General features: G+C 40.2%; 1 protein-coding gene and 1 long non-coding RNA gene across 5 annotated transcripts in view; one reads left to right on the top strand and one right to left on the bottom strand.

The window, feature by feature from the left end:
• Window positions 1–6,421, bottom strand: part of vps13a (vacuolar protein sorting 13 homolog A) — a 421,720-nt gene extending 415,299 nt beyond the window's left edge. For all 4 annotated transcript variants that reach the window (XM_043712521.1, XM_043712528.1, XM_043712537.1 and 1 more), the window contains exon 1: window positions 6,312–6,421. In XM_043712521.1, coding sequence (XP_043568456.1) covers window positions 6,312–6,411 — 100 coding nt within the window. In that variant the 5' untranslated portion in view covers window positions 6,412–6,421. The remainder of the gene's footprint in view (window positions 1–6,311) is intronic.
• A 178-nt stretch (window positions 6,422–6,599) lies between these two features.
• On the top strand, window positions 6,600–13,319 carry LOC122561123. Its single transcript, XR_006314916.1, has 3 exons — window positions 6,600–6,686; window positions 8,485–8,807; window positions 12,887–13,319. It is a non-coding gene; the product is annotated as an uncharacterized LOC122561123 (long non-coding RNA).
• Window positions 13,320–22,206: the final 8,887 nt, after the last annotated feature.

Below are 22,206 nucleotides of genomic sequence, written 5' to 3'. Positions count from 1 at the left end.
GTATTGGAGGGCTCAGCTGGTAACTGAGCCAGATGGCAAGAATGCAACACAAGTCAGATAGCTGTTAGCGGCAATTACAGTTAATAAATCTATGTAAGATTCTGTACACTGGGACACAGACAGACTAACTTCAATGCATTATCTGAGGTGAGATGACACCTATTGTTAAAGATACCTTGAGAAGTTATCTTTAACTTTAAGACGTTCTGAGATTTACAATTGAAAGAATCAAAACGAACATGATCATTCTAAAAGATGAAAGACTTGATCTAAATTTGTTTATTACATTCCATGACAGTGCAATCCAGTTGCTATAAATCCTGTATCCTATGATTCTGCTCTACAACCACCTGAAGATGCAGCAGTGCTTCAAAAGCTAATGCCTCTGAATGAACCTGTTGGACTATAACCTGGTGTTGTGAGGTTTTTAAACTTTGATTAATGAACGATAAACACCATAACCACCACAATCTTCTAGCAAATAGCAAAAATTTTCATAAATGTTTCCGATTTTCATATGCAATTTGATGGTGGCTCCAGGCCCTTTGTAGATCATCAGGACTTAAATAAAGCCTTAGAAGATGTAAAGCCCACTGACACCAGTAGCATTCCTGCAGCTATTGGCAAGTTGCACCTGACCAGGGGCCCAACAGGAAGGATTGAAGGGAGGATGAGGGGTTTAATATAAGTAGGGTTACATGAAACTAAATTGCACAAATGTCTTTAACTGCTGCAGTTGTGCTCAATTTCTTCCATGTTGTGACAGTAATAGCTTGTGTGAGCATAAGATTCACTGTGACACAGTGCAAGGATACAAGTGAACTAAAGGCCAGACAAGATGATTGAGCTACCATGAAAACTAGCAGACACAAAGCTGAGAGAACAAGAAACTGCATGAAGTTGAGAATTATAAAAGGATAATTGAAAACTTTATATTTGACAACTTCTTTGTGTAAAGATGAGCTCTTGCTTGCAAGTTCATAAGATGTAGGAACAGAAGTCCTTTTGGCCCATTGAGACCATTCCACCATCAGTGAGATCATGACTGAGCTAATAATCCTCAACTCCACTTTCCTGCCTTATCACAAACTGGACTGCCTTCATGGTTAGAAATCTGTCCATCTCAACCTTGAATATACTTCATGACTCAGCTTCTGTAGTTCTCTACAGCAAAGAATTCCATAGGCTCACTACTTCATACAGTGCAGAATCCTTACAGTGCAGAAACAGGCCATTTGGCCCAAAAAGTCCACACCAACCCTTCAAAGAGTAACGCACCCAGACCCATTCCCCTACCTTATTACTCTACATTTATCTCTGACTAATGTACCTAACCTACACATCGCTGAACATAGTAATTCAGAATGGCCAATTCAGCTAAACTGCACATCTTTAGACTGTGGGAGGAAACCGAAACACCGAGAGGAAACCCACGCAGACATGGGGAGAACGTGCAAACTCCACACAGACACAGTCGCTCAAGGCTGGAATCAAACCCAGGTCCCTGGTGCTGTGCGCAGGCTAACCACTGAGCCACTATGTCGCCCTAACCTTGAGAAAACAAAATTCCTCATAACTAGGCAATCAATCGACTGATATTTGTACCTCTGGCCCCAAGGGAGAAAGAATCTTTCCATATCTACCTTGTCAAGCTCCCTAAGAATTCTTTATATTTCAAGTATGGTCACCTCTCATTCTTCTAAACTCCCATGTGTATAAGCCCAATCTACTCAACCTCTCCTTACAAAACAGACCCTCTTCCTTTGACCAGCCTGGAGAAAGTTCTCTGGACTGCTTCTAATGTCAATACATATTTCCTTAGCTAAAAAGGAACCAACCCTGTTCACAGTGGTCCAGATATGGTCTGACTGGTGTCTTGCACAGCTTTAGTAAGCCCTCCCCATTTTTCTATTCTAGTCTATCCCTTTGAGAAGAAAGGAGGGCGAACACTTCAGTGGCCTTTCTTACTGCCTGAACTTGGATGCTAGCTTTTTGTGATTCATGCACTTTGGACATGCAAATCCCTCTGGGCCTGCCGCTTCCTGCAATCCTTTCCTACTTAAATAATATTCAGCTGTCCCATTTTTCCTGCCAAACAGAAACTACCCCACATTATATTCTGCCAAGTCTTTACCCACTCATTTAACTGGTCTATAATCCTTTGTAAATTCCTTATTTCCATTCTAACACCTACCCCCCTTCCCATCTATTTATGGGTCATCCTCAAACTTGGCAATACATTTACTTTTCTCATTCATGTCATTAATATTATACAATAATTAATTGTGGTCCCAGCACTGATACCTGTGGCACTCAGTTGCTATCCTGAAAATGCCCCTTTTATCCTAAAACTTTCTTCTATTAGTTAGACAATCCTCTATCCAGGCAAATATATTACCAACAACACCATGTACTCTTAAAATATTAAAGAGCCTCACGTGCAGTACTTCTGTAAATGCCTTTTAGAAAATTGAAATATATCACAATACATGTACTGGTTCCTTTTTTCTAAACTGCTTGTTACCACCTCAAAGACTTGTAAAAAAATTTATCAGGCATGATTGTCCCTTTATGAAACCATGCTGACTCTGCTTGATCATATTATGCATTTCAAGATTACATCCTTTATAATACTCAAATATTTTCCTAATAACAGACGTTAAGCTAACCGATTTATAGTTACACCTTTTTTGTTTGGGATGTTTGTTAGCAATTTTCACATCTTCTGGAACTTGTCCAGAATCCAAGAATTCATGTAAGATTACTACCAGTGCACTCACTATGTCTGTGGACATTTCCTTTAAAAGTTCAAATGCTTTAATAAAATCTTTGCTTGACCAACTCAAGCGGTAATTTTTTCACTACAATAGTCAAAGACCAATATGTTGATATGAAATTAATGCCCATATAACATTCCTCTGCCCAGTATTTAATGGGGGCATTAACAATTTATTTTAAATAGGTTAATCGGACCATTAAAATGTAGGACCTATCGAATGTAGGACTGTATGCTGAATAATGATAGCAAATTAATAATTCCTAACATAACATTATTGAGATGTTTCAAAACAGTATTTCAAATGGATGTAAAAAAGAACAAAGCAAAAGCAGAAAATTTTGGGCTTATTCCTTCATAAGAAACTTGACCTACCATGTGCTTCAGTGATGCTATTATTCTTATCCATTCTGAAACTTAAAGTTATTGAAATTATTACAATCAGCATTGTCTCAATCCAAGTTAATGCCTATATTCTTCGGGGCTGTGTCAGGTTTCAGACTATGACTGTATATCCTAAAGAGATAGTACAGTTCTATCCATACAGAATAACTAACGAGTCAGATTATTACAGGATCGTGTAATGTTAACATTTCAAAAATGGGTATACTGCACATAATTTAGGAGAAACTTGTGTCTCTTTCTGCTTTCAGCTTGTTATTTTCACACATCAGCTCTTCACCTTCATGCTTTGAGCTTTATCAACTTCATTCTAGAAGACAAAACTTCCCTAGTGTTTTCCCTAGCCACCTGAAGGGCTTCAGGTTCTCCTGTCGATTCTCCTGTTCCTTTGATGCTGCCTGACCTGCTGCGCTTTTCCAGCAACACATTTTTAAGCTCTTCCCTAGTGTTTTCCCAACTTTGACCCCATTTTAAAGCTTAATTGTAATGACCCCCTCAGTGAAAACAGAGAATACAGAAGATGTGAGAGCCTGTGTCGAAGGACAGAGGGCAGGGCTCCACAGTGGCCATTGTTTCCTTTGCGCTTGCGATGCTACTTGGGGTCCAATCCCTATTTGGGAAGCCCTACAATAAGATCATGAGAAATAGGAGCAGCAAGACCATTTGACTCATTGGCCCTGCTCAGCCATTTAATACAATCAGGAATGATCCTGATTTGGAGGTGCTGGTGTTGGACTGGGGTGTACCAAGTTAAAAATCACAACACCAGGTGTCCAACAGGTTTATTTGGAAGCACTAGCTTTCAAAACGCCGCTCCTTCATCAGGTGGCTGTGGAGAATAAGATCATAGGACACAATTTATAACAAAAGTTTACACAGTGTGATGTAACTGAAATTATATATTGAATAAGAATTCTCTGATTTGATTTAACAACCCCCTCAAGCGTCTGTTTCAATAGAATATAGAATTGTTCTGAACAGCAATGAGTATCGGGCCAAGTTGCACAACATTTCTACATAAAAAATTCCTTCATTGTCAGAATCAGCTGAGCAAACCTTCTCTGAACTGCTTTCAATATATAGTCTAGGTTTTTATGCATAGACCAAAACATAACATTGTGCTCAGAGCAATCTTTATGACTCTAAGTTTGCAGAAGTTGCCAAATATATTGCATAATGTTTCATAGCAAATAAATTGCTCTAATGTCCTTGCTTTACAGCAAGTATGCTAAAATGTAAGTACACATAGTTAACAGCAATATTCTTCCTTTATACTGGTCCACAGGACAACAGGCTAATTAAAGTCAGTCCTTGTCTCTTATTGGACATAAGACATCAACAATCATCAATAGATTTCTTTCGTTAAAAACCCTTAAGTAAACAACCAAATCAGAAGTGCAAAAACTATAATCTTCATTTTCCACTATCTGATATAGCCAGAATGACAGCAGTTACACCAGATTTTCTTTAAGAAAAACTGAAAACAAGGAAGCATAACATAAATGATTTGGATGTGAGCATAAGAGTAGTAAGTTCGCAGATGACACCAAAATTGGAGGTGTAGTGGACAGCGAAGAGGGTTACCTCAGATTACACCAGGATCTGGACCAGATGGGCCAATGGGCTGAGAAGTGGCAGATGGAGTTTAATTCAGATAAATGCGAGGTGCTGCATTTTGGGAAAGCAAATCTTAGCAGGTCTTATACACTTAATGGTAAGGTCCTAGGAAGTGTTGCTGAGCAAAGAGACCTTGGAGTGCAGGTTCATAGCTCCTTGAAAGTGGAGTCGCAGGTAGATAGGATAGTGAAGGCAGTGTTTGGTATGCTTTCTTTTATTGGTCAGAGTATTGAGTACATGAGTTGGGAGGTCATGTTGCGGCTGTACAGGACATTGGTTGGGTTATTGTTGGGAATATCGCGTGAAATTCTGGTCGCCTTCCTATCGGAAAGATGTTGTGAAACTTGAAAGGATTCAGAAGAGATTTACAAGGATGTTGCCAGGGTTGGAAGATTTGACTATAGGGAAAGGCTAAACAGGCTGGAGCTGTTTTCCCTGGAGTGGAGACTGAGGGATGACCTTATAGAGGTTTACAAAATCATGAGGGGCATGGATATGGTAAATAGGCAAAGTCTTTTTCCAGGCGTTGGGGAGTCCAGAACTAGAGGGCATAGGTTTAGGGTGAGAGGGGAAATATAGAAAAGGGACCCAAGGGGCAATGTTTTCACACAGAGGGTGGTACATGTATGGAATGAGCTGCCAGAGGAAGTGATGGAGGCTGGCACAATTGCAACATTTAAAAGGCAACATTGAATAGGAAGGGTTTGGAGGGATTTGGGCCGGGTGCTGGCAGATGGAACTAGATTGGGTTGGGATATCTGGTCGGCATGGACGGGTTGGACCGAAGGGTCTGCTTTCATGCTGTACATCTCTGACTATAAAAGAGAAAAAACTGAAGAAAGAAGATTTTATGTCAGGCTGTCTAAACTTGGCTTTAGGAGTTTACAACTCCCAAGTTATATGCCATTCTTCAAATTCACTACTGCTTAATGAATAAGGTTTATGTGTACTGTTCTATTGTCAACGCAGCTACAAAGCTCTTACAGAAAGACGTGTGTAATTACACTTGAGTTAATATATTAAGTCGCATGTATTCGAGAAGCACAGAAATGAGAAATGAAAAGAAAGCAAGCTATATAATCCATAGCGACGAGTTTAAAACATTCGCTATGTTAAAGCCGTAGTTCTGTATCAAATTAAATATAAACTCAATAAGCAGCAAGTGTCTAATAAACGCAGTCACTACAATTTGAAATGATCTGAATGTAAAATCATGCAATAATGAAGAAACATATGCACAAAAACCTACTTGCTGCTTTGCAACCTTAAAACTGAAATGCGCAAAGCAATTATATTTATTTGTTGCAAACTATATAAAGTTAATAGTTTCTTCAGAAACAAATAAGAAAATTGCCATGGTGCATTTTACTGCAGAATCCTGGTGGGTGGGTCACTCTCTCTCCAGGGAGCTAGGTTCCACACCCAGCGACGGAGACTCACGCAGGTATTTGTCAAATACCCTGACATTATATAGAGAGACAGCAAATAAGGCAAACATGCAAATTATAAACTTTACCTCCCCAAATTCCTAACTGTAACTGCGAGGTGTCCAAGTTCACCACATAATCCCCCAAGAAACGGTTCAAAACCTCGACCACTAAAGACTCGAACACCATCGTCTTCCAATCACCATCCTCGGCCCAGCCGCCACCGCCTCCTCCTGCCCCCAAGAACCAAACCAAAGGATTCAAAAGAAAACGATCGCACAGTGAACCGGAACTAGCGCGAGCAGCCCTGCCTCGCTCTCTCTCAGGGCGACGCACACCAACGGCGACTGTCGGAACCCATCTGACGAGCTTGGAAAGGCCGTGCACGCTCACGACGGGCGTGCTCGCTTCCGCAATTGCGGATGGTCGTAGGTGTCAGCAGAACCACGGCTCAATTTAGTGCAGTAAGAGTTCTTCTTCATAGTAACGAATTTCAGTTATTTTTAAATATAACATTCGCCCAGAATCCTGGTCATCAGGAGGGGGAGTTAAAATAAATAAGAAATACTTATTGACTGTTTTATTTATGATCAAGTAATGAGTGCAGTTCATTTAACAGGCCTAATGTGATAAAATTGCGTTATTTATATAAATAATTCTTGAATATGACTGATTTTAAATCAAGCAAAATTAATTTTCAAATAACACGATAATATTCATAAGGGAAATTGTACAGGTCGTAATCTAAACGAGCGGAATGACTTTTTTTGTGAGAAAAAACGGCAGGAACCTACATAACGGGCCTTGTGAAATTGTCTTGCGTTAAAAAGGACTGAGCACGTGACCGTGCAAAAGGCACATTTGCTAATCGCTTTGTTACGCCCCTGCATTGTACCATCTCATAATATTGGGTAGCAGAGGAATACAGTTCTAGTTATTGTAATTAAAATTATATCTTTACATTGTTTACTGGAGTGGCCTGAACATATAAGAGCAAAAGTAAGCCTCCGCTGCTTCTATTGGCTAGGGCTAATCTCCTGCTTTTTCCCCATATCCCAACACATCATTTCTATCCAAATAATCATCCAATGTCTGCTTGAGGACTTAATTGAACCTGCCTCTATCACATTTCCATACTCTAAGAATTTAGTGTGAATTTTTTTCTCCCACATCACCCTTGCTTCATTTGCACATAACTAGAGGCTTAAATTTAAAGTGATTTTACAGGGAGGAACATCTTCTCCCTTCAGAAGGCTGTGTTTTCTCTCCATAGATGCCACCAGAGCTGCTGAGTTTCTCCCAAAAACTTCTGTTTATTAATCAAGGTAAAGATACCAGAGTCTGGCCAGATCATAAGGCTGCTCTCTCATTAGCGAGAGGGATGACTGGTGGTGGTTTAACCTGAGGGTCACCATACCTCAGATAAGGGGTGAGATTGAGAAGGAAAGACCTTCATGATAACCTCAACCAGTGTAGGAAGTAAACTTATGCTATTGACTTTACTCTGCATTGCAAACCAGTTATCCAGCCAAATGAGCTTTCCTAGTGATGGATAGAAGGCTTGCCAGGGCAGGATCTGTGTGCACTTCACTACTGATAAGGCCAGGCAGAATGTGAGTAGTAGTCAGAGACTCTCTTTTGAAGTACATGATTGTTTTCCAATGTAAGAGCAATCTTGGACCCATTATGAGAATTCTCACTGCACTTTCTTAGTTTCTGTTCTTTTATCCATTTTTGTCAGTCCATGAACTTCACTGAGGGGAGTTGGTGATAAGTAACAGTGATAATATCATTGAACTAATATTCCAAAAGCCCAGGGTGATGGGCCTCTGAATTATGCCATTGTGATGGCTGGTAGAATTTAAGCTAATTAAATAATCCTGAAATTAAAAGCTAGTCTCTCTGTGAAACTATCATCAATTGTAATTAAAAACCCGTCTGACTCACTACCTTTTAGCCCAGACCAAAACAATGTGGTCAACTCTTAACTATTCTCTGAAATAGCCTGTCAAGAAACTCAGTTCCAGTGGCAATCAGGGTTGGGCAATAAGTGCTGGCTTTGAGGAAGCAGTCGCATAGTGATTATGTCACTGGAGTTGTAACCCAGAGCCCCTGGCTAATGTTCTGGACACATGGATTCAGCTATCATCATGGTAAAATTTATTTTAATCGAAATCTGCAATTGTAATGCTTAGCTAATAGTGACCATGTAACTAATGTTGATTGTCATAACAATCCATCTGGTTTACTAATATCCTTTAGGGCATGAAATCTGTCATCCTTCCCTGGTGTGGCCTATATGTGACTCCAGTTAGAGACAAGAAAACTGCAGATGCTGGAATCCACCCTTCTCCGTAAATCTGTAGCGCCACCTACCCCTGCATCTAGTCCTGAAAGAAGGTTGTACCCAAAACGTTGACTCACCTCCTGGTGCTGCCTGGCTTGCTGTGTTCTTCCAGCCCCCTGTTTGTCTACTGTATATGTGATTCCAGATCCAAAGTAATATGGTTGAGTGAACTGTTAACAATTTGAGATGGGCAATAAATGCTAGACAAATCATGAATGAATAAAACACAACATTCAAGGTAAATTTCCTACATGAACAGCTCATGCCAATGCAGTTGTCAACTTGCAGCTTGCTTGTTCTGCTCCGATCTTCTGCAGCATTTCATCAATCACTGCATGATTCTTTTCATTACTTAAAAACTTCAGCTGCAATATTTTGACCGTGGTGTCAATGTTTTCGTACAAATCTCTTAACTCATCATTAGCAGATTTCATTATCAGTCAGAAAATTAATCACTGTCCAAGTCTGCAAGCTCACCATTTCTACGTGACTGTCTATAATCATCCTGTTATTTTTGATATGTGTAACTGTAGAAGACTAAATCTAATTTCCATGTCTATAAAGTGTAGTATTAAAGTTTTTTTTCTTTCATTGCCCTATACCTATAAGGTGATGGTGGTATAGTGGTGAGCATAACTGCCTTCCAGCAGTTGACCCGGGTTCGATTCCTGGCCATCGCAGTGTTGTGGTTTCTAAAGTGACTTTTAAAGGAAAGGCACCAGGATAAAACAAGAATATGAATTGTTTCATTCTGCGGTAAAACGGATCTGTCAGATTGCTCCTTTGGGGCAGCACGGTGGCTCAGTGGTTAGCACTGCTGCCAGGTTCTATTCCAGTGTTGGGCGAATGTCTGTGTAGAGTTTGCACATTCTCCCTGTGTCTGCGTGGGTTTCCTCCGGATACTCCAGTTTCCTCCCACAATCACAAAGATGTGCAGGGCAGGTGAATTGGCCATTAGTCAGAGGGGAAACGGGTCTGGGTGGGTTGTTTTTCAGAGGGTCGGTGTGGACTGGTTGGGCCAAAGGGCCTGTTTCCACACTGTAGGGAATCTAATCTAATCACACCTTTAGATCAGTGGCAACTATTTCAGAAAGATTACATGCCATGGCAGTATAAACTTGATATGATGTCATCCTCCTTTGTGCACTAACTTCTCCTATGAGCCTCATAAGTATTGATAATCAATCTGACCACATATGACACATATTTGCAGCAGTTGCTTGAACACAGGCCTCTTGTGCCACATGAGCCCCAATGATTAAATTGGAAGGCGTTTGTTTTAAAGTAGTCACCAGAATTATAATCAGCAGTTTTTAAATAAACATGGGAATTTCAAATCCTTAACCATTTGCCCCCAACTATTCGTTATGAGCTTTATATACTCTATCATCCTGCCTGCATCTTATAGCAGGATTTGTAGGTATTATTTCCGATAACTGATAGGGTGAAAAAATTGTTTGTATAACTTTAAGACAATTTGCATTCTAGTTACGTGATTTTTTTCCCATCATATGCTACCAATAGTCCTGGAATACTGAATTATAGGGGAATGCAATAAAGCCTTAATTGAATATATTCCAAAAATGAATGCTTTGTCATGCTGCATGCGCAGTTTCATTTGGTTGCAGAACAGCATCTCTGTGGATTTCCCTCTTGACATGGTGGAGAAGATTCTGCACTCCAGTGACTCCACGAATGATACCATCAGGAGCTCTGCTTGTGTTAGGGTCACACATAGGAACAGGAGTAGGTCATTCAGTCCCTTGAGTCCGTTCTTCCGTGCAATGAGATCATGTCTGATCAATGGCCTAACTCTACCTGCCTTTGGTCCATATCCCTTAATATCGTTGGGGAGGGTTAACAAAAAAAAAGTCCATATCAGATTTAAAACTAACAACTGTTCTAGTGTCAACTACCATTTATCAAAGAGTTCCAAACCTCTACCTTTGTGTGTATGAGTGCTTCCTAATCTAACTCCTTCCAAGGCCAATATATCCTTCATAAGGTGTAGTGCCGAGATCTGTTCGTAGTACTCCAAGTAGGATCTGACCAGATTTTTGTATAGCTACAGCATAACTTCTGCTTCCTTATACTCCAGTTCTCTAGATATAAAGGCCAGCATTCCATTAGCCTCCTTGATTAATTTCTGCACCTGTTTGTGGCATTTTTGTGACCTATGCACTTGAACCTCCAGTTTGTTGAGTCATACAGTATAGAAACAGACCTTTCGGTCCAACTAGTCCACACTGACCATGTTCCCAAACTAAACTAGTCCCACCTGACTGTGCTTAGCCTATATCCCCCCAAACCTTTCCTATTCATGAACTTATCCAAATGTCTTTTAAACATTGTAACTGTATTTGCATTCACAACTTTCTGTGGCATTTCATTCCACACAAACCACTCTGTGGAAAAAAAATCGCCCCTCGTCCTTTTTAAATCTTTCTCCTCTCACCTTAAGAATTCACTCCCAGTTTTGAACTTCCCCACCCAAGAGAAAGACCCTTGTTATTCACCTTATCTATACCCGTCATGGTTTTATAAACCTCAATAAGGTCACCCCTCAACCTCCTATACTCCAATAAAGAAACGTCCCAGTCTTTCCAGTCTATTTTTATATCTCAAACCCTCCATTCCCAGCCACATCCTGACAAATCTATTCTGAACCCTCTCAGTTTGATAATATCCTTCCTTTAACAGGATGACCAGAACTGGATACAGTACTCCAGAAGAAGCCTCACCAATATTCTGTACAATATCAACATGACATCCCCAACTCCTATACTCTACAGATCTGAGCAATGAAGATAAGCGTATTAAACACCTTCTTAATAAACCCTGTCTACCTGTTATGCAAATTTCAAAAAATTCTATACCTGAACCCCAGGTATCTCCGTTCTACAACTCTACCCTGTGCCCTACCATTAATAGTATAAGTCCTGTCTTTGTTTGTAATACCAAAATGCAATATCCCACATTTATCCAAATTAAACTTCACCTGCCACTCCTTAGCCTATTGACCCAATTGGTCATCTGCAATCTTACTAACCATACATTCTATATTCTCATTCAAGTCATTTATATTTATGATAAACAAAAGTGAATCCAGTGCTGATCCCAGAGGAACACCACTGGGCACAGGTGTCCAGTCTGAAAAAAACCTCCACCACTACCCTCTGTCTCTTACCATAAAGCCAATTTTGTATCCAGTAGGCAAGCTCACCCTGACTCCCAAGAGATCTAACTTTAATTAGTCTACCATGCATCTCTTTGGACATCTCTTTTTTTTAAATAGAATCCCTATTGTGTGGAAGCAGGCCTTTTGGCCCATCAAGTCCACACTAACTCTCCAAAGCACATACCACCCAGACTCATCCCATATCCTATCCCTGTAACCCTGCATTTCTCTTGGCTAATCCACCTAGCATGTACATCCCTGGACACTAAGGACAATTTAATATTGCCAGGTGTGCCTAACTTGGACATCTTTGGATAGTGGGAGGAAACCTGAAGAAGGGCTTATGCCCGAAACGTCGATTCTCCTGTTCCTTGAATGCTGCCTGACCTGCTGCGCTTTTCCAGCATAGTGCGAGGAAACCAGAGCACCCAGAGGAAACCCTCGCAAACACGGGCAGAATGTGCAGACTCCACACAGATAATCACCTGAGGTTGCAATCAAACCCATGTGCCTGGTGCAACAATGCTAACCACTGAGCCATTACCCCACACTTCATGCCTTCTGGAAAGTATTCTAATCTAAACCTTTTCAGTCCAAAATGAATAACGTCACATGTGCTTGCATTGAACTTGTACAACCACAGTTTTATCAGTTTGCCTAGCCTATCAGTGCCCTTTTGAAATATTATGTTATCAGCCTCAATGCCACTTATGTCAATAGCAAATTTGGATATCTGCCTTTCCATGCCATTAGCCAAATTATTAATAAATAGTGTGAATTATTTACTTAGGTCCTAACACAGATTCTTGTGGGACACCATTGGTCACATCCTTTCAATTCAAGTAGCTACCCATTATCCCTACGCTCTGTTGCCTCCCACTCAATCAATTTCCCAGTTATGTCAGACTATATTAAATGCCTTCTGGAAATTCATATAAATGATATGCATAGACACTGCACCACAAGAGCCTTATTACTTAATTAATTATCACTGTTAATTGTATTAATGTAAACTGACTACTTACAGGTGAAGCCCTTACTGAATGGTTGCTTAAGCACATTTAATAATACGCAGCTCATGTTTATTGACCACAATGGTCTGCACGTTTATCTCAGGATGCAGCCTGTTTTTTTACCAGGACCTGATCAATGTCTGAAACATGGTCAACTCATGCTGGCGATTCCCACCGTCAGGAGTAGCGACTTTGTCAGAGAGCCATTGCTCAGGAATCTTCATTTCCACCATCGCAAGTTCAAATGGCTGATGGAGGGGAGGACTGTGGCCATGCTAGAGTTTGGGAACGTGCTGAATGGCAAAGGCCTGGATTGGATGTTGCTGCAGGAATTGGCAAGCAGGGTGTCAGTGGACGTCCAGCTCTCAACCAAAGCCGTCTGCTGCATGAAAACAGCAGTGCTCAAACCTGATGTCATGCACCTGTTGGGAGGATACTCAGCTGTGCAGTGGAATCCTCTTTGGATGGAATTTCATATTGGCCCCAAGTTCCTGAACTTCCCTCACGGGTCTGTACTCCACAACCTGAGTCACTTCCTAAGTATGACTATGACTCTGCCTTTTAGCCTTGCACAAAGACATTTTCTGTACAGGTTGCTGCTGCACACATCTGCCTCAACTCTTATGTTTGCTGCCCAGATATCTTGATATGCTGATTTGCTGTCGGGCAGCAGGGCTCCCCAGTAGACTGCTCTCTACGTGGAAATCACCCCTCTTGCTGGGGTGGAGGGTGTTGCATGCAGCCTTACATTATAACCACAGATTGCGGTGGTTCTCAGACTCCCAGCTCAGCTGTTTATTTTGTGGTGCTGTGGAGTCCGTGGACCATACATACGTTGGTTGTGGGCATTTGCACCCTTTTTAGTTATTAGAAAAATCTTTTATTGTATTTTTGGTTGCACTTCAGCCCTACTGTCCTGATCTTTGAGCATCCAGTGTGGAGGGGTTTGGGCAGATCGGAGGACCACCTTGTGAATCTGTTGCTGGGCCTGGCCAGACTGGCTATAAACAGCAGGCTGTAGAAAGGGTCATCTCTGCTGACTGTCTGCCCATTTTCCACAGTTACCTTTGTGCTCAGGTGTCCTTAGAGAAGGAGCATATGGTATCCACCAATGCTCTCGATGCTTTTTGAAAGAGATGGTCACTGTGAGGGATACTGTGCTGTGACACCATTTTGATTTAGTCCTTGCCTGCTCTGCCTAGCCCACACCCCACCCTCACCTTTGATAGTTTGCATTGTCCATAATGGACAATGCATGTAAATATTCAGTTGACTACACAGGTGTTTTACTGGTGGTTGTTAACAGGTTTTTAAAAAAGTCACAATGGTTTTGGTGGTAGGAAGTTGCTCAGCTGTGTGTGGTAGCAGTTCTGGGTAAAAGAAAATACATTTATTTGGTGATTGGGAAGAAAACATTCAGTTGTGTGTAAGAGAACTTCTTGACATCAATAAAAAGCACATTTAAAGAGTGTTTTTGTAGTAAAATTGTATCAACCGCTGAACCAGGTAATCTGGGTTCAAGTCCCATCTGCTGTAAAGGTGTGTAACAACATCTCTGAACAGGTTAATGAGAAAATATTTTTAAAAACACATTTAAAGAGACACTTACAAATGAGTGGGACCAAGTTAGACCTGTAATATTTAATTCTGTTAATAAATCTATTCCAAACAAAGACTGGCTTTGGATTCCTCTTTATCAATTGTCTATCAAGAGTTTATCTTATCTCATGGTCTTATAGGATAGCAGAAGAAAATGGTTGCCTCAAACTGAAGGTTGGAAAAAAAAGATGAATGAAAAATTATAATCCTTGTAACCATTGTAGAAAATGGCAGAAAGCTGATTTAAGCTGTCAGGATATGATGTTTTCAGTATCTGAATCACAAGACCTGTGGAAGGATGAAGTTAATATATAGTCACAAGTAATGTCCATGGCAAGGAGGGCATAGTTGTCATATTAAACAAAGTGTGTAAGCTTCCACTGGGTTAAATTCCTGACTTTGCATGGAGTAACATTGTGAATTTTTTTTTTCAGATTGTGTGAAGGATTGAAGAAGTTCAAATTAGAAATTTTAGATGTTAGTGTTTAAATTGTTGAATTGTTTTATGATGTCAAATAGGAACAGGGTCCTGGTTCTAACTAGAGTTCGGTCCTCAGAGAAACATTTGCTGTTGAATCAGATGTATCCTGTCTTAAAAATAATGGTGAGGAAGCAGTTATTCCCAGCAACTTTGGTGAGCAAATGGCACATTCAACTCTGTTACAAAGAATAGAGGACTCAATTATTGCTGCATTTTGAGACCACCCAGATACTGGATGCAGGCATCAGTGCAACAAAAAGATTTACAAACAGGAGGAATAAGGATGAAAATATCTTTAGTAGATCTTGATACACCAGCAGAAGATCAACAATAGAGTCAGATGAATGCCAGGAATGTCTTGAAAACAGTTGATGGATGCTTCAGCTGTGACACAAAATACCATTGTAAGATATATTGTCCAAAGAAAATATATTGGCCAAAGGGATTTTTACAATGACATGTATCACAGAGAATTCTGAAGCCGAAGAAGACAATAATGATTGATCTAAGGAATTAATCGCAAGGAGCATTCGTCTGATGATGAGAGTGTTTGTAACAAAGTTATTCAGCTGTGCTGTGTTATATAGTAGTTTCATCTTGACAGTAGGTGAACAGATTGGATGACATTTTACCAAGATTCCCATTTTATGTGGATTATTGCAAGTTAGGGAGTAAAATATTTTTACTTGTTTTAGATTTAATGATGTCATCTTATTGAGATAACTCGAAAAAGGAGTACTTGTGCAAAATAAAAGCAGTAAGTAGCATTATCACTGCGGATTTAGTGTTTAACAACAAAATGTTGAAATCATTTCATTATTGTCTGCTCCTAGATTCAAAGATGTCATCGAGCCAAAGATGAGAGTTTCCATGACATAACTTCACATAATAGAATAGGCGGATTCACAAGCCATAGATATTTGGTTACATGAGAGAGTGGGATCTGGACTACAATATTTGTTTCCACTCCTTTTTTTTCCTCTGCCACTTTTCTCAGCCTCATCATTAATCATGGACCCAGGTCATTATCCAAGGTGTGCACATGAAACTAAAACTGCCTTCATGTCCCACAGACCCTCTTCCCCTGCCCTCCTTCCTCCAGCCCTTTTTCCCCTTAATATTTATGAACCAAGGTGATGGGACCGTAGTGGCCCATCCCTCAAGCAATCTGACCTTCCAGCACTGACTTTCAATTGCCCAGACTCCTGGCTAGTGGAAATACATATCCCTGACCATGACAGCTTTCTCTCCCTGACTGGCCCTTGTGGAGACAAAGGACTGGCCTATTCTCTGTAGCATGTACAAATACCTCCCACCCTGTGCAGTACCCTGACAAGCTGCCAAAGCCTAGGACTGGTATGGGAGGCTGCCTTTGATGAATTGTGCTGGGAACCCCTGACTAATGGTGTCACCATGGACTTCACCTAAGACTGCTCTGCTAAGACTTTCAGACATGTCTGATGGCTGGCTGCAGATACCTGTTTGTTGGAAAAACACTGAGGCCATGTGATGCACGCGTTGGGATAATAATGTAAGCGTCCTTGACAGAGGACTGCTGCTAGCATGGTCATCTGTGTGGTTATGTGATTGCCAATGCAAGGTACAGCAGGGCAAGGGCACACTGAGAAGGCAAGGGAGCATCCCTACTAGTTAGGTTAGTAAAAGTCATGTTCCTTTCCCTATTTGGTATCTGTACTCAATGCAGCTATATACAGTTGTTTGCCAGTGTAGCCCCCCAGATGAGTCTGATCTCGCAGGCCACAGTGCCAGTGCATTAGAACATATCAGGATGGTAGTCAGCTTCCCTGAAAGTGGAATGTCAACATCCATGGTGGAAGGGTGCATTAGAATGGTGATGGTGTATTGTGTCCTGCTCTCCAGCTTGTCTGTGGCTAACATGATTCTCCTCAAGCAAGTAGCAAGTTGAAGCTTCTAAGAACTTAGTCTGGTTTCCATGTCATGTTTTATCAGTGGCTGCCTTGTACAATAAGTTTCATAAGAGTGCAAGATGTTTAACAAGCAATAATGATCATCAGTTGGGAACTTACGACTAGCTAGCGATAATCTTGCCAAACCATTAGAGAAAAGCAAACATGATACAATGAGATGATCTCAACATTGAGCTGGACCTGGCTAAACATCTCACCTGTTTTTACCACGCATCTTTCCATAGCCTATGCTGATCAGATTCTGGCAAAATTCAGCCCTCTGTTTCCAAGTGCTGACTCCATTCCTCTTCCTGGCTACTATCTAAAATGAACAATGCTCTTTAAAACATAGGTATGATGCTCGCCCCAAAGATGAAATTCCAACCCGTGATTGTGCTGTTGCTAAGATTGCCTTTTTCCATCTGAAGGTATATTCAGCTCAAAAACCCTACTGCCCAAATTTTAACTTGCACTAAATCTCATTCACCAATAACCCATGTACCTGTATTTGCTGACCTACATTAACTCCCTACGAAGTAATGCCTGAACTTCGAATTCTCATCCTTAGTTTCAAACTCTTCCATGGTTTCTCTGTATCCTCTTCCAGCCATATATTCTCTGAATTATCTGTGGTCCTCCAATAATAGCATCTAGTGCATCACATTTAGGCTTCAAGGTCCTAAATTACCTGGTTAAACACCTCCACCTTCCTATGTCTCTTTCTTCCTTTATGACATGGCTCATAACCTGCCTCTTTAACGAAGATTTTAAACATTTGTCCTAAATTCTTTTTCATAAAGTTCAATGTCAAATTATATTTGATCACAATCTTGAGAAACTCTTGAGGTGTTTTACTGTGCTAAGGGACTATATCAATGCAAATTGTTATTGTATAGTCTCCAATTGAGGCACACATTCATCTCTTTAATTATAAGTAGATTAAAATACAAAATGAAAAATCCTAAATAGGTTCATTAGATAAATTTATTCAAGTAAATAAAAATACATATATACATAATTAACTCAGTAGAATTCTATCAAATGCTTTATGAATGTCATATTGCTACTTCATAAATACACCATATTATGAGGATACTTTGCAACTAGATACAAGGCAATCCAGTCCTGTGTCCACAGAACTAGACAACTGAATTGTAATCGAGGGTGTGGTGCTGGATAAGCACAGCTGGTCAGGTAGCATTCGAGGAGCAGGAGAATTGACAATTTGAGCAAAAGCTCTTCATCAGGAAGATTCTCCTGCTCCTCGGATGCTGCCTGACCAGCTGTACTTTTCCAGTACCACTATCTCGACACTGATCTCCATCATCTGCAGTCCTTGCTTTCTCCCAACTGAATTGTAATGTAATCTTGGAAACTTCATTTAACTATATGATGAACATTTGCTAATTAATCAAATTTTCTCATCTGATGTATGCATCAGGATGACAAAAATGCAGAAGCTTATGTTTATGAAAATTTTGCTAGAAATGAGAATGGTCAAGGAGTTTGCGAATGTCTATTTTGGGGCATAGAGCGCCACAGAATACAATGCCTGCTCTAGAATGGTAAGGCTCAGAGTGCCGCCGATGTTAGATCTGGAGACTAATTTCCATAAAGTCAATAAGTAGCAGAGGTTAAGATGCAATCTTGTTAATGAAGTGCATACTGATCCTCTTGTAAATGAGGCAGTGGTAATAACATGTTGGAAATTGGAAGTGGCCAGCAGGTGGACAATTGTTTGAGAGAAGCTGGTGGTGATCAGGGATAGATGAAATGGGGATGACCCACTTTCTTTGAATTATGAGACTGGGAGGAGCCCTTCAGCTCTTCCTGTCTCAACATTCAGGTAAGTATGGTTTTCAGTCTTAAGCTGTCGATTCAGTCTAATTGGATGCCCCTTTAAGGACACCTTTTTTCCTGTCATCAGCTGCTTCAGTACAAACCAATATTTCCAGTTTTTACGGTAGCACTTGGACAGAATACCAGAATTAGTTTAAATTGCAAATTGTCAGTTGTTCCAAACTCCATCCTGGAACCTTACTTACGGGTGAATCAGCACTTGAGACGTGCGCTTATGAAGAGCTAACTGGTTAGTAAAGCTTCCAATGAATTGGTCGCTGAGTGCAAGAGAGAGTGAAGACTTGTGTGTAGAAGACATAGGCAGGGAGCAATACACTGATGAATATGGTTTTTGGATTGGATATTAAATCAAGGAGCTATTCATCTGTTCATATTTATGTAAAAAAAATCCATTGCACTGTTACAAAGAAAAGCAGAGTGTTATCAACATTCCCTCTAACAGGACAGTCATGCATTCGTGCATCGGCTTTGTTGGAGAAGAGTAATGGGCTGCCAAAACTATGGTTCCACTAAATGCATCAGTTTGGGGTTGCTCGCCAGCTTTGTACACACACAGTATGTCATATCATCCTGACATGCTGTGCTCTGGAGCAGGCAAAGAGATAATGTCCTGGATGTGGAGGAGATAGTTGAGTGAGAGCAGTCATCAGAAGAGAAGGACAAGGACTCTGGGGAGAAGGAAGGTCTCTTTACCCATGACAAGTAGGTAAATAGATTTTGGTTTCAGTTCTGTGAAGGTGATTTTTTTTAAAATAAATCAGAAAGTTATTTATTACATAGAATAAAGGACATCATTTCCAGGAAACCATGTGATTTAAGTTACATGCCATAATCAGATACCTGGGAGGTTAATTGCTAAATGTTTTACAATGCTGAGTTTTATAATCTATACAGAAACAGCTAGTCAAAGGTCAGAATCGGGTTTTTGTTCAGAAGAACACTTTTGTTTTAATCATGAAAAGGGCACATTAATCTGTTGAAATCTGTGTTTTTCATTGGGAGATATCTCCAGTTGTGTGAACTTTGAGAGTTGAAAAGCAGTCCAGGCTGTCTGTACGGTAAAGAATTTTAGGCCATCGAAACTGGAAGCAGTCAGTTGAGTGAGAAATCTTAAAGTTAAGATGGGAGTGATACTTAAGTAACTATAAATTTTAGAATACTGCTTGTTAAAAGGGATTAATCTTTGATTTTGCTGTTTATATCAAAATCTTTTAAATTGTACACCCTCTCATTTGTTTTTTCTTTTAAATAATAAATTTGTGTTCTTTATTTTAAGGAGCCAAATGTCAATGTGTTCAGTGACTAACTATTATAGTGACCAAATTACAAAAGAAACCACGTAGGATATGTTAAGCCAGGTGTCACAAAGTTTGCTTTCCAGCTCCCTGTTTGGCAGCTCCTCTCATAGTAGTATGATGAAAGTTTTGGAGTTTGGAGTTCAAACTATTATCATATGGATGTTGGTGACTTTCTCCTTTAAACAGTGACCTAAACAAATACTTGTCAGAGAACAGGTGACTGCAAATTCTTGTGATGTTAATGGAAAAATGTTTATGCTGCTAAGTTTATGGTAGATAGAGTCACCGTACATAACCATTGACTTTGTTTTCAGTTCAAAAGATTTTTTTTTGATTCAGTTCAGAAGAGTTGTTGATTTTGGAAGCAATTGTTGTTCTTATCCAGGAAGATGATTTCAGGGCATTTCAGCAAATGGGTTCCCTTAGCAGAGTCAATTAGTTTGTAAAACTTTCAATCTAGGAGAGTAAGGTTATGAATATCCAGATTATTAGAACGGAGTAAGTAAAGGCTATTAGATATATGAAATTTTCATGTCAGCAAACTTGGAAAGGGTCTTACTGGACTGTCTCCACAATCCACACCTAAGAAATTGTTAGGTATCAATTTTGTTGACTTCTAAAGAGGTGACATATGGTAATTTCTCTGGGCTTGAGTTTATATAATGGATAGTGTCAAGATCATGTTGAAACTTTGTTTTGGGTCTGGCTGTCTTTGATATTTAGATAGCTTGCTTTTTTTATTTCACCTTCTGTGTCATGAATTTATGTTTTCTTGTTAAAGGCCAACAATGTTTTGTGAATGTGTCTCAGTGATTAACCACCATGTTAATTAACTAAACCAAGATCAAGGACAGAATCATACAAGGATGTGAACAATATGGACTATGGTGAGAAATATGGAAGATGCCAGTCAATTTTGGGATAATGCAGCAATGGCAAAGTTGTTCCACAAACACTGTGTGGTAAGATGAGTTAAATAGATACCATGAAGAGGGAGTGGGTATTTAATGAGGCATGTTTGCTGTGATATGGTGAGGAGTCTCAATAGTAAGGCTCATGGTGAGAAGCTCCAGATGAAATGTGACAAAACTGATACCATGTAAGAATAATAAGATTCATCCCATGACCTATTAAGCCACAATTCATTTTGGGCTCTGCCTTAGCCAGTAGGACCAAAAGCTGGGATCATAATACCAGCAGGATACTCAGTTAAGAGCCTCACTTGGCAGCTGAGTCCATAAACCCTTCCACCCTCGACTTAATCTGGAGGAGACAGGAAGGTGACATGGTCCTCAAAAAAATTAACCCTCTGTCTCCAACTTTACTGCAGTTAGGGAATTAAAATCCCCATCTTAGGCTCTGACCTGCTGGTATAGCCAATGTATTTATGTGGCTGGTTCAGTTATATTTCTGGTCAATGGTAAATCTGTGTGCAAATGGTAGGAATTTAATAATGATAAAGATAATGAATATCAAGGGGATGTCTTTCAACTCTTTCTATTTGAAAATGTCCTTGCCTTGCATTATGCAGTAAAAAAATTAGTACCATACATCTGCCCAAGTCTGAATGTTGTCTAGATCTTGCTGTATGTGGACCCAGTCTGCTGCTTTAGTTGAGCGTTGCAGAAGGAATTGTGTGCTGCCTAAAAATCAATGCACATCCTCACTCTATCCATATGATGGAAGCAAGATCACTCTTGAAAAGGCTAAAATTGCCCATGTCTAGTCCTAAGAAACTACTTCAACTATGTTCTGAGGCTCAAAGACATGGTTGTCAACAACCACATAATCTTCCTCTGTGCTAAATATGAATCCAAGTAGTTTTTTTCTAATTCCCACTGACTTCTATTTTGATATTTTGATGTCACACTCAAATGCTGCCTGAAAGGGCAGAGCAAGTCACTGAAGTGTCAGTGGGGGAGCACTTTGGGGCCAGGGACCATAACGCTATCAGTTTTAAAATAGTGATGGAAAAGCACAGACTGGACTCCAAAAGTTAAAAGTTACAAATTGGAGGAAGGCCAATTTTGACAGCATTACAGAGGAGGAGGTGCTGGATGTCTTAAGTTGCAACAAGTTGGATAAATTGCCAGGACCTCTCCAGGTGTGCCCTAGAACTCTGTGGGAAGCTAGGGAAGCAATTGCTGGCCCCTTGCTGAGATATTTGCATCATCAAAAGTTACAGGTGAGGTGCCGGAAGATTGGCTAACATGGTGCCACTATTTAAGAAAGGTGGTAAGGAAAAGTCAGGGAACTATATACTGGTGAGCCTGACATTGG

The sequence above is a fragment of the Chiloscyllium plagiosum genome, chromosome 2 (assembly GCF_004010195.1).
Source record: "Chiloscyllium plagiosum isolate BGI_BamShark_2017 chromosome 2, ASM401019v2, whole genome shotgun sequence".
NCBI lineage: Eukaryota > Metazoa > Chordata > Chondrichthyes > Orectolobiformes > Hemiscylliidae > Chiloscyllium > Chiloscyllium plagiosum.
Note: the sequence above shows the minus strand (reverse complement) of the source record. Positions and strands in the feature narration are given on the sequence as shown.